This window comes from Temnothorax longispinosus, chromosome 6, assembly GCF_030848805.1.
Source record: "Temnothorax longispinosus isolate EJ_2023e chromosome 6, Tlon_JGU_v1, whole genome shotgun sequence".
NCBI lineage: Eukaryota > Metazoa > Arthropoda > Insecta > Hymenoptera > Formicidae > Temnothorax > Temnothorax longispinosus.
This window is the reverse complement of record NC_092363.1, coordinates 6,915,825-6,931,682: the sequence shown is the minus strand read 5'-3', so window position 1 is coordinate 6,931,682 and position 15,858 is coordinate 6,915,825. Positions and strand designations below refer to the sequence as shown.

Sequence of the window (15,858 nt, the reverse complement as noted above, 5' to 3'; positions counted from 1 at the left end):
TAACGTGAGAAATTTAATTTTTGCACGCAAATCTTTTCGTTGGAACAATTTTTTATATTATAATTTTTTTAGAAAAAGACAGATTTAATCGATATAAGACTGTGTAAAATATTTTTTAAATATTATATTTTAATTTTTTTTTAATATCTCTTGAAAGCATTTTTTATTTTATCAAAATGTATATATAAATACAATTAATATATTTTTCAACGATGCAACTTTTTTATTCTTTTCAAATAGGCAGTTTATATATATCACACTTTTATTATCCGAAAAACAGAGATGACGTCATCAATCTTTCTCGGAATAATTTACAATCTTGTTTCGGTTGAAAGCGTTATTAAGGAAAGAGATTGCTGAGGAGAACGACCAATGAAACGGCTGTCTTTGTGACGCAACGTGGTGTAATGATCACATGCTCGATGCGAATCGCCCATACACTTACTGAATAGTTTGTATAAACTGTAATACGTGCAACCTTCGCGCGGCTTTAATTACGACTTGTCGTGGCCCGTGGGACAGTCGACCGCCTTTTCCCTTTGTGAAACAACGCCGCGAAGCGATACGGTACGTTATATTCCCGAGTGCGCTCGATTAGTGTATCAATCGTTTTTTCCACGTGCATTCTTCAACTATATACCGCTTCGATCAAAATTCGCAATTCGTTTGAAATAATAACATAATACTTTCTGAGCACGCTGCAGGCTCGTGAATTTCATGGTAAGTGCACATATATATGATGTATTTTATTATATATAAGATAATATTAAATTAAGTAATCTCTTTTAATATTGAATGCAAATTTGAATAAAAAATAATGCAAAGTGGTCGGTGGAAGAGCCATTAAAATTAAAGTCGGGCATTTAAGGCAATCTTTAGGCACGTAAAAATGTCAAACGTTGTTATGTTTGTGTGATTATTATTGCAATATTGACTCACCGTTATAATTTGATAACTGAGAACGCACACGCCGGAGAGAAGTAACTTCTAAGATAACGTTGCATTATATTGAAAAATGTTGCAATTATGCAACCTAACCTAACCTAACCAAATGTTTTCTCCATTACTTTCCCTATTTCCTGAAAAAAATTTATATCATATATAAATAAACTTTACGACGCCTTAAAGTCAATAAATGTACCTATTCGTAGTTTGTTAGAAATAAAAAAAATCAATTTTCTTAATATTAATTTCCTAAGGCTCCATTTTTATGTAAAAGCTGATAAAATAACAGATTTATTCAAGATTTATCTTAAGAAAAAATTGGAAAAGTTTCAAAATTTTCAGTTCCAATTGGAGCATGAAATTGAAGTTTTTTTTTTACAAATAATACAGTTCTCGACAATAAATAATCTTCGGATCTTAATAAAATTGTTGTCGCGTGCGAGCTAGAGCTCGACGCCGCGATAATCATATATGCATGCGCATCATCGTGTCGCAATTATTAGAGAGTTCGGTATCAATCTATTATTAATACGCAAAGCGGGAACCAACATTTGGCAAGTATGAAAGATAAGGGTGATCGCAGTATAATCAGCGGCCTTTTGTTCGAAACCGATTACTAAGATGAGTAACATTTGTAAGTGTAATTATATACGTATGCACGTACGCAAAGTGATAAGACAATAGACAGTTTACTTGAGTCTCGTTTTCGTTGACTACTATTTTTTCCAGAAAAGAAAAACGTTCAACTATAATATTTCAGTATTAGTATCGTAAAAAAACCACGCTAGGTCAAATTTCTACTTTTTGCATTTGTTTCCAGTTCAAGGAAGTATGTAGAATTTAAAAATTTGAGATAAAAAAATAATTTCCAATAATAAAATATGAAAACTTATTCCGTGAAACCAAGTAAGAATAAAAATACAGGAGGACAGTCAGTACGTCTACGTTGACAGTACTTTATCTCTTTACGTATTTCACACAATTCTTTTGGATACGCAGACGAATTAAATAAGTTATGTAAAAGCGTGAACATGACTCACCATTTCCGAGAATAATTATATCGGAGTTAAATAATACAACAAAGATGTCATGCGGCCAATCAAACGCCATCAACAGCTTGATGAAGATCTCTGACCAGGCCATAGCCGTTTATAGGTCATGAATGTCTTTGTCTCCTCGCCGGTTCTGTAACTCGATCGTCCTATCAAAGTCCTTCATAGTCGTCGTTAGGCGATATCTCACCAATTTGGTCGTTATATAAACGTAGCATATTATTCGCACAAGTATCTGTGAGAACGGCTTATTCTTTGTCAAATTCACAATCACATGTTTAAAAATAAGATTAGATTGAAAAGACCAAGGACTTAGCTTCGACGTTAGCACTTTCCGAGACAATACTTCAGCCACACGATCTAAGTGTTTTCAATCTTGAGAAAGAAACCTAAAAATTTTTGTAGAATTAATCGTTAAATAATGTAATGTCTTATAATTCATCATGGGCATATTGCAACACATCGACGACAATCTGCTACTCACGTGCATTACGCTTCAAGCTGTTCTTTCCTCGAAAGCTCGCGTGAAACTGCACCGAATATAAGAGACCGGGAGCGCAAGTAATCTCTGTTTTAGTGCTTACAACTGTCTATAGAATCTGGGAATAGACTAGGTAAAATTTACGCGGTTGCATATAAGCGTGTGTTACTCGAGCCACGTGTGCTTTCGATCGCATTATCCTTCATGATTGGTTCTTAACTTAAATTAGTTCGACGTACATACGATTACAAATATAAATTGCTGTCAATTGGTTCTAGGAACGATCGCGCGTGCAATAATACAGCTTTATGAATTTTCCAAAATATTGGGCAATGTAACTCTGGCCGAAAAAATATATGCACTCTCGATTACGTTTCTTTTTCAATCGATTTTATGAGAAATTTATCTGATATATAATTTTTTTTTATAATATCTGTTTTATCTTTCTACTACGATTTTCGGGACAAATTATCGGGACACTGTAAATTACGATGATTGATATATTTTGCGATGTTGATATTTTGTTGCAATACAAAACGGCGGTATCCTAAGTGTATTTTTCTATTCACATTCCGATTCATTTATAGTATTGTGAACCGTATATAAATATTTCCACAATTCTTCATAAGACAGTGCGCAGTAGCGACAAATACCCCAAGGAAGTTTTGATAACCTGCATCAACGTAAATATAACATTAAACAAAGTTTAATGCAAGAAAATTGTCAATTAAACATTTTACGATCGTAGATATAACTATAACATCGATTTGATATCGAATTTTTACTTTCACGCGTGAGAATATTATTTTAACACACTCACGTCCGTAAAACTGTTTAAGGAAAACATATAAAATCTCCCGGCTGTTAAATAAAGCATAACTTGGCCCCGAATCATACATATTAGCAAGCACTTCTTGCAACCGTGCGGCATCTCATACCAGTTACATTCGTAGTATGCATCCTGCACGCTTATACACTAAACATGAAACAAATCCAGTATAAAAACTACGATAAAAATTAATATTATTAGAAATTATTACTAGCGTCAGACAGAGAAAGTACAAAAGCTCGCTATACGACATTTTAAAGTGTATAAATTAATTCTCGTCGAATGAGAATATAAAAAGATGTTTTAAGAAGAAATTACTTCTAAGCATTAGCCTCTTGATACCATGAAAAATGCTGAACATTTTATTAAAGTATATATATAAAAAGTAAAGAGAGAGTTACACGTATGTCAAAACACCCCGTATCTTTCTCTACTAAATTTTGTGAAATGCACATATTTGATTTACCATTATTGTAAATTGTGTAGAGAGATTTATTTCTCTGTCCGATATCATTGCTTATTGTTCTTAGCGATACCTGTTGAGTTAGTTGATCACCGATCAAGCAGTATCCGAAGAGCATAACAAGTGCAATAATGGCGAAAAAAGTAAAAGTGAACAAGGTCGCTACTTCCGACACCTCCAAGTTCTAAAAGATACAGATGGCCACAAATATGTTGAAACGTTATAACAGTGTATTTTCTACGGACTAACCCTTAACATTGCTAAATCAGATATTTCATAATAATATTCAATAATATGTGACATACCATTATAACGTAATACAGTGAGATAGCCAATACAATACTATTGCCAACGAGTTCATCCAAAAGAATCAAATTGAAAGTATCGTCCACAGATTTCGCCATCCTTTGACCATCATTATGTTCCGATAGCATTATACATCGAATAAACAGACAAATTAAGCAAAGAGACCTATGCCTTATTACACATTTGTGACTGCAATATCTTTTACCATATTATCTTGAGATGCATCCGTACGAAGCTACGAATTCTGTCCGCTACCGCGGCCTGCGAATATTCTCCAACGTGTCTGATACGATATGACAAGATGGACAGTTCGCCGCAAATGTGGAACACTAGGATAACCAGCAGGCAAATCGCCGCCATGTGACAAACGGAAATGTAAATCAGCGGAAACAGGTAGAGATACATCAATATGTATGCGTGAGTATTGCTGGTGTCGAGAAACGGATGGACTCTGTAGGGCAACATAAACGATTCCGTACTGTTGCGCGCGGACACTGGGAGAAAAATGAGAGAAACGTTAGCGGCAAAGAACGAATACAAACTATATTCTATAAACTATATTGCTGACAAAGTATTTGAAGAATACGGAGCAACTTACTTCTATAATTACAATAGTAGATTGTTTGGTGAATATAAAATATGATTTAAATATCTCTCTATTATATACGCAACATATTTATAATGATTAGCAAAAAGAGAGTTTAATAAATTTCACATACCTTGATTGGTCAAGATATACACGAGCGGTCTGAAGTACAGCGACACGACCGTGATGAACATACCGACAATCGAGCCGTACGAGAATACCTTGGATATGAAATTGTAATTGTAGTAAATCCTTTCCTCCTCGATATTCTCAAATTTGTGTTCCACCATATCTTTCCTTATTACGTCGATTACGAGCTTCAACAAATCACTGCAGCGTATCAGGCACACTAGCGGGAACGTTATGGAGTAAGCCACCGTTTCCACGAGATTCATCACCATCAGCTCCAGATTACCGAAAACGTCGTAAAAGTTGACATACGCCATAACGAGGTAAAACGCATAATGCAAGATGTAAATCGCAAAGCGGACGTACGATCGTTCGAATGGCCATATCCCTCCGATGGAGAAGATCCGTTCTAAATGAACAAATAAATCTTCGATATGGTCGACTTCGTTCTGCAATATTACATTCTGATTAAAAGTCCGTTGAGAGTGGTTGCTAACATTATTAAATCATAATTGCTACAGAAAATATATCAATACACAGATAGATAATTTACGAAACAATCGGCGATTGAAACGCAAGAGAAGCTATCTTCTCTGACAAAAACGTTACGGAATATCTTTCGCGATCGGAGTGTAAACTTCTTACTTTCATAGCAAACAAAGTTGCAGCTTTTCATCAACCGATCGTCCACGATTGTGATTCGTTCTGCGAATCAGACTTGTATACGATCGCCCATGCGTGCGACAGTCGAAACGAAATAACATCTGGATTAGACTTATATACGTTTGTCCGATACTTACCTTGTCATTTTGCTATTTTACATTCTATACTTGATACGTAACATAATAGTCTAATAGTCGATATGCCATTAAGGCTACGTTCGGGGAGCGCGCTATTAGCGCTATTGCATCATTCTATCTTTATCGCTCATCAGGTATAAAACAAGGATAGAATAAGCAAATAGCGCTAATAGCACGCTCCCCGAACGCAGCCTAAGTTGTTATTAGACATCATTTTTCTTCGCGCACTAATTATCTTACCGTCTCAATGAAAGGTCGCTCCTTTTCGCTTCTTCACCATATCCGTGCCGCGTCTTCTATTTCTTTATATTTGGTACAGTGTAGAAAAACTGCAGCGAGCATAATAAACATAATACGGATAGTCATTAAACTTCTTATAAATACTTAGGAATATTATTAGCGTAATCGTTTTCGCGTGCCGCGCATAATTAAATGTATCCGTTGTGTTAACTCCGACGACAGTAACGGTACAGCATTGTAAGCGAAACCTGCTACCCGCTAAATGATAAAACGTACGTGCCGTTAAGTTTCCCTAAAAATATAATACATATAATAAAAGGGAGAAATAAGAAATTAACAGAGATATCATATTCTGACGTCTAATATATACATTTCTGTGTGTTACTCATTACAGGTAAAAATTTTAAACGAAAAAAATGTATTAATGGGTTCTAGATACAAAAGTATCGTCGAATCCGGTCACCGACACTTGCGAAAATATCTTCGGCGTGTGATTATACTCGTAGTAAAGTTTTTCTTCCGGAAGCTTCGTCGTTATTATCATCAGCCAAATGGATTCGCATAATGAAAAAGATCTGTTGCAAGCGAAATATTCTTGATGAGGAAGCATCAAAATTTATGGTTTAAATTAACTACGATAATTAACTACGATCAGCATATCGTGGATCTTCTTGAAATCTTTCGCGAGGCAGAACATTCTGATGTTTGGGCAAGTAACGAGTAAGTCGCGTTTAAGCCGTGATCGGACTACGGATTGGGATTGAGATTGGATTGAATTTGACCAATTAGAGCAAAGTTCGCTAAACTTGAAGTTATTTTTCTTTATTCTGATTGATTAAATTTCAATCCAATCTCAATCCCAATTCGTAGTCTGATCACGGCTTACGACGAAGTAATCAGAGTGGGATTGCCAGGTGGGATAGAGACTCGTTTCTTCATTGCGACCGTGAACCAGAGAGAGGGATAAATTTGGCCAACGTGCCAAAATCAACTTGTCCCGAACGAAGATACGCACGCTACAAAGATACCGATATTTATCTACTAGAACTAGACGATCCCCTCTCTGCCGTGGACTCGCACGTCAGCAGACACCTCGTCGACAAGTGCGTCTGCAGCTATCCAAATTTAAGGTAAGGGTCTCACGGTCGCAGCAAAATATTCATATTGCGGTGAAACGAGAAAAAATGTTGGTTATTATTTTTCTAATTATCAATTTTCTCTGCTTCATTTTTAATGACTCGATAATCGTGATCGACCTGTTAATCTAGTTTCAAATCACCTCGGGCGATAATCTCTGGCATTTAGGCTTGTAAGACACGTATATAGTAGTCGTAATAATAGTAGCAAAATTTGCCGTGAGATAAATTGAGATTATATAAGATGATATTAAATCGAGCAACCTCTTTTAAAATTGAATGCGAATCAACTGAGGTATATTACTTGTGCAAATCTTTTCCTTGTATAACACGCAAACGGTATCTTAAACAATGAGTTTGTTTTTATAAAATGTATAAAATTTGTTTAAGATAAATATATTTTTTACATAATATGTTATATAGAGATAATCATAGTTTTTGAATGATAATATAACGCTCTTCTCTCTCTATCTTCTCTCTCTTTATTATAAATTGTACATTTATCTCTATTTTGAGTATTATTAATTTATAAATTATCTTTGCACACGCTTCCGTAAATTATTGCTCTTTAACGACGTTACAAAAAAGAACGTAACACCGATAAATATCCCATGGATGTTTTCAAAACCTGTTAAAATGACTTATTTCTGAACCATGTTTTTTTTTGTATTCTTATTTAACAGCGACGATAATACAGATATTTAAAGTTAGGCAAAGTATTTTTTATTTTTAAAAATTTCGTAAATGCACATGTAAATCATCAGCTTACGTCGGTCAAAGTGCTGAGGCAAAAGATGGTAAATTTGCCAGCTGTCAAGCAGAGCGGTTTTTGCGATCTTGCCATGCATAGTATTATCATTCGCGCATTAGTCTTCGACATATTGTACCAATGGCAATCATAAAACGCTTGGCACACTTTAGCACTCTGTGAAAAAAATATTTGCACACACTATGGAAAAACGATCAGAACTGCACGTAGATATACAAACGTAAATTTCACTGTATATATACATATATTAATTCCAGCTGCATTTTTTTTATTTTTATCTTTTTTCCATAAAATGTTACCTCTGTCAAAAGGTTTTCACCGACAGTGCAATGAGCGTAGAGTATAAGCAGGACTAAGAATTGGAATATCAAAAATGTAACAAGCACTCCTCTCTCACCTCTAGCAAAATTCTGCGCACATAAAGTTGATGATAAGAAACTTATAATAATAATAGATTGTAATTAATATAAAATAGGGAACATTTAAGGAGATTATAAGAAGAACCAGAAATATTACGAGTGACATAAAATTTAAAGCACAAGTTTTTTTATAAATACTGTCAGGATGTAAATTTTTCGTCAGAGTTAGTTTTTAAAAACTTTTATAATAAAATTCAAAAAAATTTACATGGTAATATTATCTATAAAAGAACTTATATTTTAAATTTTATGCAATTCTATTGCTGATTCTCCTTACAACAAATACTTTAAATCGGTTCCTTAATTATTTTAGATTTCTTTTAAATGCAAAATATAAATATTTATAAGTACATATGTGAATATTTTAAAGGTATTATCTTAAAACATGTTAGGAATAGTGTTTTTGATGCTACAAAAATATCACTTTTGCATAGAATTATTGTAATTAAAGTTATGATATGCGAGTTTATTTCCATATATACATCAAGACAAAAATTTATATAATTTTCTTATATCATAATCCAAAATGCTTAAGGGACTAAAAGTCTTATGAAAAAAATAACTTTAAAGTAGCCAAAGAGTTCGGCATTAAAATTAAAATTGCGCATTTAAGGTACTCTTTAGATACGTAAATGTACGAAATATTATGTCCGTGTAATCATCGTTATAATATTGACTCACCGTTAAAATTTGATAACCGAGGATGCATACGAGAGAAGTAGCTCCTACAAGATGAGCCAGCAATGTCACACTGAATGCTTTTCCTATTATTTGTCCCATCCTAAAAAAATATTCAAATTATATAAATGAGATTTATTTAAATGGAAGTTGCTAATAACAGACATTTTTATTTAAAATTTCAATTGTCAGGGAAAACAACTTTAAGCAAAGAGCTGGAAAAACGAAGAACTTGTCCAGAAATCTTTATTTTAAGCAAAAGTGAAAAAGCTTGAAGATTTTCAGTTTTAAGCGGAATATGAAGCTAAAGGAAAGCTTTTAACAAGCAATACAAACAATTCTCAACTATTGCTCCCTCGTGCATCGAGCTCACCGTAATAATCGTATATGCATGCGCACCACATGTCGCACCTCACCCTTGCAGTCGCAGACCTCGGTGTCTATATTGTTAATCCGTAAAGCGAGAACCGACATCTGACCGCAAATGTGAAAGACAAGGGTGACCATGATACAGTCAGCGGCGCTTTGTCCGAAACCACTGACGAAGACGAATGGCATTTGCAAAGCATACGTAATTGTGTACGTGCGCATGCTCTCCACCGCGTAGAACAGATGAAAGCGATAAGGCAATAGATAAATTATTTGAGTCACGTTCTCGCTGATCGGTATTTCGGGGAGCCCTGAGAAAATGTTCAACACCATGACATTGACATTATAGTATTGAAAAGGAAATCGTATTACATAAAATTTCTACGTTTTGCACATTTTTTCTCAACTCAAAGAAATACTAAACTTTGAAAAATTGAGGATAAAAAAATTATTCTTTAATAAAACGTGAAACCTCGTTTTGTAAAACCAAGTAATAACAAAAATGCGAGACAGCCAATATATCTACGAGGCTCCATTTCTTCACGTATTTCACACAATTCTCCTAGATACGCCAGGATTAAGTTATACGAAACAGTAAACTCACCGCCACTTCCGAGGATAATAATAATTGGAGTCAAATAATACGAGGAAGCTGTCAGGGCGACAAACGTCATCAACAGCTTGACGAAGACCTTTGATCTAGTGTTGTACGTCATGACTGTTTTCACCTCCTCGGCGGTTTTGTAGCTCGTCCTATCAAAGTCCTTCATGGCCTCCGTTATGACCTCGCCAATTTGAGCGTTGTACAATCGTAGCATGCTCATTCGCACAAATATCTGCGAGAACGCCATATTCTCTGTCAAATTCATGATCACGTGTTCGAGGTCACCGGTGAAAAGAAGGAGATCGAGGTACTCCAGAATCATGAGGAAACTGAAGTAGCTGAAATTAATCGAGAAGATAAGAGTGTTAGGTTTAAAGGGCCAGAGACCCAGCATCGACATTAGCCGTTTGTTCCAAGACAACACCTCGGCCGCACGATCCAAGTCTTTTTGATCCTGAGAAAATCAGAAATTCTCCATAATTAATTTGTTAATCGTTAATAATGTAATACCTTATAATTCTTCGTGGCGTATTGTAAAATTTCTAAAGTGTAACATTGATGAGAATTCGCGACTCACCTGCATCGTGCCTTATGCTGTTCCTCCCTCGAAAGCTCGCATGAAACTGCGGCAAATATACAAATGCGGGAGCGCAAGTAATCTCTGTTTTAGTGCTGTCTATAGAATCTGATGGGAACGGACGATACGCCGGGCAATAGGTGTGCCCAAAATTAAGCATGAATTGCATATAAGCGTGTTATCGAAGCCACCTGTGCCTTTGATCCAAGAAAAGTAAAATCGAACGCTTTTTCCCCTCACGATTTGTTCTTCGATAGATTTGTACGGTCACAAGACAAATTGCTGCCATCAATTTGTTCTAGACTGCGCGTGCAAAAAATGTAGCTCCACGAATTTCCATCGCAAATATATCGTGCAGTGTGATCGTAACCTCGGAACGATAATTTTCCCGTCATGATGAAGAGAATCTGTGCATTTTTGATTATTTAACTAAATCTTTAACAGGTATTCTAGTGCACAAAGACACGCGCTCAAAAAGATTTCATAGCGCAAACAAAGAAATCTTGCTTATAAATATAAATAAAATTGATTTAAATTATAGTAGCGTGATATATTAAAAGAGCTTAAATAATAAAATATTGTACATTTTTCAATTTTTATCATTTTTTACTTGGTAAAAAAATATATTAATTTTTCTATGTTTTCTTCCAATCGATTTTATAAGAGATTTTGCACACAATTTTTATCTTATTTGTTTTATCTTTCTATTACAATTCTTGAGACAATTTATATATAGTACCTCTAAATTAAGATAATTACAATATATACATTGCAACGCAAAATGTAAGCTTAGTGAATATTCTAAGTGTATTTTTTTATGGTACAAATTTGTTTAATATTGTGAGTCATATTTCTTACTAATATCTAATTTGTTTACTTTATTATTATAACATGGTACGCAGCATCGACAAATACGCCATGGAAGTTTTGATAATCTGCATCAATATATACATACAATATTATTTTTACATAATTTTTTTTATTATAATTTTTAATAAAATTTTATTAACAGAAATTTTTGATAAAAAGTTCTCGGGGAAGCTTAATGGAACAGCTTATTTCCAAATTATCTCCAATTCGCACGTTTAAAAATACGGCATGTGTATTTAGAACAATTTAAATAGCTCCTCGATTGTAATCACTAGTTTCACACAATCGCAAGTTTATTAAGCCAAACTGATAAATTACATTTTTCATTATTTTTATTCATGAAAATATTACATAAGCATACTTACGTCCGTAAAACTGTTTAAAGAAAATATATAAAATTTCCCGGCTGTTAAATAAAGCATAACTTGGCCCCGAATCATACATATTAGCAAGCACTTCCTGCAACCGAGTGGCATTTCGTACCAATTGCACTGATAGTATGCCTCCTGCACGCTTATGCACTAAATACAAAACAATTAAATGGTAAACATTCAATATATAAAAATTGCGATCTGTAAATGCGATAAATTCTTGTTATAAAAATATGTCAGACATAAAGGATTCGTTTCCCTGACATCATTGTTTGCTGTTGTTTTTTAATAATACCTGTTGAACTAGTTGGTCGCCAATTAAACAATATCCGAAGAGTATAACTAGCGCAATAGTGCCGAAAAATGTAAAGGCACCGGAGGTCGCTATTTCTGAAATCTCCAAGTTCTAAAAAACGGAAAGTATCATTTGTAAAGATACATATATGTATATATAAATATATATATATAGTATAGCATGATCCAATCCATAATTTCGATGATATTCTTTGATCAATTTACTTAAAATTGATTTTCTCTTAACAAAAAATGTAGTATATGCGTGTTGTCATTGAAGGAAAGAAATCAGCATTTGTAAAAAAGGACAATGGAGGATTGAGTAATATCTTTGTCCAATGATAAGAAGAAGCAGGAAATAGGAGAAGCGATGGCCTTTCTCGTTTTTAGATAAAAATTTTAATATAACTTTGTAGAGAAAAATTAAAAGGTTTAATGTGCCAAGTGAATGCCATAAATATATTAAAATATAGAAATATACATAAAAATATATATTTTACCGCCTAGATGATATTGCTAAATTAAATCTTTCATAATAATAACGATTTTCAATAATGTGACATACCATTATGACGTAATACATTGAGATGGCCAGTACAACACTATTGCCAACGAGTTCATCCAAAAGAACCAAATTGAAAACATTATCTATGGATTTCGCCATCCTTCCGATAATGTTCCGATAATATTACATGAAAAAGAATAAAAGAGACAAATTAAGCAAAGAGACCTATTACGCATATTTCATTTTACACATAATTGTGTGCAATATTATTCTTACCATATTATCTTAAAGGTGCATTCGAACGATACTACGAATTCTGTCTACCAGCATGGTCTGCGAGTTCTCCCCAAAATGTCTGATACGATACGACAAGATGGACAAATCGCCGCAAATGTGGAACACTAAGACAACCACTAGGCAAATCGCTGCCATGTGACAGATGGAGACATAAAGCATCGGAAATTCGTACAGATACACCAACACATATGTACGAGTGTTACTAGTATCGAGAAATGTATGGATTCTATGGGGTAACATAAACGACTCCGTATTGTTACTTGACCCTGGAACAAAAATTAGAGGAACGTTAGTGAGAAAGAACGAATTCTACGAAGTATTTGGAAGAATACGGAGCAACTTACTTCTGTAATTACAATGGCGGATTGTTTAATGAATTATATTAAAGTAATGAGACAATATGATTTAAATATCTCTATTACAGGTAATATATATAATTATCAGAGAGAGAGAGAGAGAGAGAGAGTACAAAAGAGTTTGACAAATTTCACATACCTTGATTAGTGATCAAGAGGTACACAAGCGGTCTAAAATAAAGCACCAAGAACGTGATGGCCATGCCGACGATTGAACCGTACGTAAATATCTTGGATATGCGATTGTAATCGTAGTAAATTATCTCTTCCTCGGGATTCTCAAACTCTTGCTCTGCCAAATCCCTCTTCACTTCGTCGATTACGATCTTCAATAAACTGCTGCAACGGATCAGCAACACTATCACGAACGTCGAGGTGTAAACTATCGTTTCCACGAGGCTCATCACCATCAGCTCGAGATTACCGAAAACGTTGTAAAACTCGGTATACGCCATAACGAAATAATGAATTTGATACGCGACGTAAATCGCAAAACGGACGTACGACCGTTCGAATGGCCATATCCCTCCGATGGAAAAGATCCGTTTCAGATAAATTAATAAATCTTCGATATGGTCGACTTTGTTCTGCAATCATACGTTCGGTATAGAAGTCGTTAATGTAAACATTTAAATCGTACATTTAAAGAATTTAGGTATATATTGATACAGTTAGATAAATTACGATGTGCGATTAACATCAAACCCAGAAAAGCTTTCTTTCTAGCTACAAGGATATCTTTCGCGATGGAGACGATAGAGTATTAACTTCTTACTTTCATAGCAAATTGAATTGTAGCTTTTCATCAACCAATCGTCCGCGACTGTGATTCGTTTTCTTGCGAGCCGGACTTACGTCGCAGTTACGTTAATCCACGTGTGCGATTGTTGAAACAAATAATATCTGGATTGAGCACATTGTTTGTACTTATCTTGTCATTTTGCTATTTTAAATTCTGTACGTTTAATAGCCAATCTAGACTGTTATTAACCATTATTTTACCTGACGCACCGATTATCTTACCGTCTGATACAATGAAAGGCAACATCGCTCTTTTGTTCTTTTTTTTTTTAATCCACAAATCTTCTATTTCTTTATGTTTGGCAAATCGTGGAAAAACTGCAGCGTTTGCAGTAAAAATGATGCAGATGGTCATTAAACTTTTTAATGCTCTTTCATAATTACCAAATACGTAGTACTATTATTAGTATAGTAGTCTGCGCGCTGTGATCCTGCGCAGTCCCGTCACTCCGAACATTCTGATTGAAACGACTGACGAAGTCTTGTCTTGGAGACGTTGCACTCTATTGTTAGACAGGTGTGTGGTGATAATGAATAATAATTAACAAATTTAATACAGACTGAACTAACCAAAAGTTAATATATAATAAAATGTAAAAAGTGTATCTTATAATTGTAAGTCGCAATGTTGTGAGAGACTTTTTTATGAACTTTAAAGAAACAAGTGAATAGTAGAATATGATTAGATTTTTTAATTTGTGCGAATTCGGATTTTATTTTATGATAATTTCAATTTAACTCTTAGTGTTAACAAGAAAACATACGCAAGTGTGCCCCTTTCTTCTCTCTCCAATTTTGATGAGTTTTAGGTGTAAATTATAAATCAAAATAAGAGATACGTGTATTTTTATGGTGTTTTTATACATGCTAAGAAAGAAACACTTCTTGATACTTTCAAGTGAACACGTATATAGTTTAAAACGGTAAAAAATATCAAGAAATGCTGTATATATTCTATTCTATTTTACATATATATATATTTTGCTTCAATTTATATATATCTGTCGCTAATTAACTATCAGCTTCTTTCTATTGTTTTTCTTGCAAATATAAATAATGAGTGCAAATAATAAAATAGTATTTATACCACGTTTTATTTGTGATATTGATCCGATATCGATATCACAAATAAAACGTGGTATAAGTACTATTTTATTATTTGCACCCATTATTTATATTACGACTTGCAGTAAGTGTACACGCATGAACACACGTGCGAATTCTATCGCTCACGTCGTCGTTCGAGTACGTATATGAATATTTTTAATGCGATACGACAAAATGGACAATTCAGCACAAATATGAAACACTAATATCACCAGTATGCAAATTGACGTCATGTGACACATAGACACGTAAGTATAATGGAACAGAAATAAAGGTACATCAAGGCGTACGTACGGGTGTTATCTATATTCACAAATAAATGAATTCTGAATGGTAAAATGTACATACGTGCCGTTAAGTCTCTCTGAAAATACAATACATATAATACGTAAATGAAAAATTTAAAAAAATAACAGTGCTATATATATTAAATTTCGACATGTATTTCTATGCGTTATACCTATTATGATGCAACAGATTTATTTGTCATTAAATGATACCTGAGTCACTCGCAACGAAAGACATCAAAACGGGCTCAGATACAAAACTACTATCGAGCCCGTTATACTTGTCACCGACACTTGCAAAAATCCCTTCGACGTGTATAGTTGTACCCGTAGTACAGTTTCTTCTCTTCGGCATTTTCGAATTGGCGTTCTTTCAGATCGTTCCTGACGGTGACGATTATATTCTTCAGCAAAGCGTTCGCCCGATCACGCATATACCATCGCAAACGTGATCGCGTATGCCACCCCCCATTTCCATGAGATTCATCACCATCATTTCAAGATTACCGAACACATCGATCAGGTTGCCGAAAACCATCGCCGCAAATGCATGCCGAAGTACACGATGAATATCGAGAAGCGAACGT

At 34.3% G+C, this 15,858-nt stretch overlaps 3 protein-coding genes and 1 pseudogene across 9 annotated transcripts in view; 1 reads left to right on the top strand and 3 right to left on the bottom strand.

Moving 5' to 3' along the window:
- Positions 1–212: 212 nt before the first annotated feature.
- Positions 213–15,858, top strand: part of LOC139814786 (probable multidrug resistance-associated protein lethal(2)03659) — a 28,452-nt gene continuing 12,806 nt past the window's right edge. Inside the window, exons 1-2 of one of the 4 annotated variants that reach the window (XM_071781272.1) lie at positions 5,960–6,103; positions 6,226–6,961. The gene's annotated coding sequence lies outside the window, so the exon portion shown is untranslated. Of the gene's footprint in view, positions 721–1,479; positions 1,580–5,959; positions 6,104–6,225; positions 6,962–15,648; positions 15,857–15,858 lie in introns of those variants that run through there. The other 3 variants (XM_071781273.1, XM_071781276.1, XM_071781275.1) reach the window with 3 other exon arrangements.
- LOC139814793 (odorant receptor 4-like) lies at positions 2,965–5,940 on the bottom strand. 3 transcript variants are annotated; one of them, XM_071781294.1, is made up of 8 exons: positions 5,832–5,940; positions 5,158–5,240; positions 4,796–5,066; positions 4,282–4,570; positions 4,076–4,175; positions 3,844–3,954; positions 3,299–3,454; positions 2,965–3,151 (listed from the first exon to the last, which is right to left on the bottom strand). In XM_071781294.1, exons 2-8 carry the CDS (start codon positions 5,173–5,175, stop codon positions 3,101–3,103), a joined length of 996 nt encoding a protein of 331 aa, XP_071637395.1. In that variant the 5' UTR covers positions 5,176–5,240; positions 5,832–5,940; the 3' UTR covers positions 2,965–3,100. The 3 variants fall into 3 exon arrangements, with proteins under 3 accessions (XP_071637395.1, XP_071637394.1, XP_071637393.1); XM_071781293.1 differs by lacking the exon at positions 5,832–5,940 and adding an exon at positions 5,437–5,767; XM_071781292.1 differs by lacking the exon at positions 5,832–5,940 and adding an exon at positions 5,437–5,770 and having other exon boundaries at positions 4,796–5,240.
- Positions 7,427–10,495, bottom strand: LOC139814792 (odorant receptor 4-like). Of its 2 annotated transcripts, none has more exons than XM_071781289.1 (7): positions 10,384–10,495; positions 9,807–10,260; positions 9,207–9,513; positions 8,837–8,936; positions 8,036–8,146; positions 7,737–7,916; positions 7,427–7,595 (listed from the first exon to the last, which is right to left on the bottom strand). In XM_071781289.1, exons 1-7 carry the CDS (start codon positions 10,387–10,389, stop codon positions 7,545–7,547), a joined length of 1,209 nt encoding a protein of 402 aa, XP_071637390.1. In that variant the 5' UTR covers positions 10,390–10,495; the 3' UTR covers positions 7,427–7,544. The 2 variants fall into 2 exon arrangements, with proteins under 2 accessions (XP_071637390.1, XP_071637391.1); XM_071781290.1 differs by having other exon boundaries at positions 7,737–7,892.
- On the bottom strand, positions 10,841–15,638 carry LOC139814794 (odorant receptor 4-like; annotated as a pseudogene).

What these genes read in the sequence shown, in the direction of transcription:
- LOC139814792 (XM_071781289.1), bottom strand. An exon ending in GTGAAAACCTTTTGACAGAG is followed by an intron (nt 7,917 to 8,035) that starts GTAACATTTTAT and finishes GTTTTTCCATAG; the next exon opens with TGTGTGCAAATATTTTTTTC. An exon ending in GCCTCAGCACTTTGACCGAC is followed by an intron (nt 7,596 to 7,736) that starts GTAAGCTGATGA and finishes TCATTTTAACAG; the next exon opens with GTTTTGAAAACATCCATGGG.
- LOC139814793 (XM_071781292.1), bottom strand. An exon ending in CACTGTATTACGTTATAATG is followed by an intron (nt 3,955 to 4,075) that starts GTATGTCACATA and finishes TGTATCTTTTAG; the next exon opens with AACTTGGAGGTGTCGGAAGT. An exon ending in GTGATCAACTAACTCAACAG is followed by an intron (nt 3,455 to 3,843) that starts GTATCGCTAAGA and finishes TTTCATGTTTAG; the next exon opens with TGTATAAGCGTGCAGGATGC.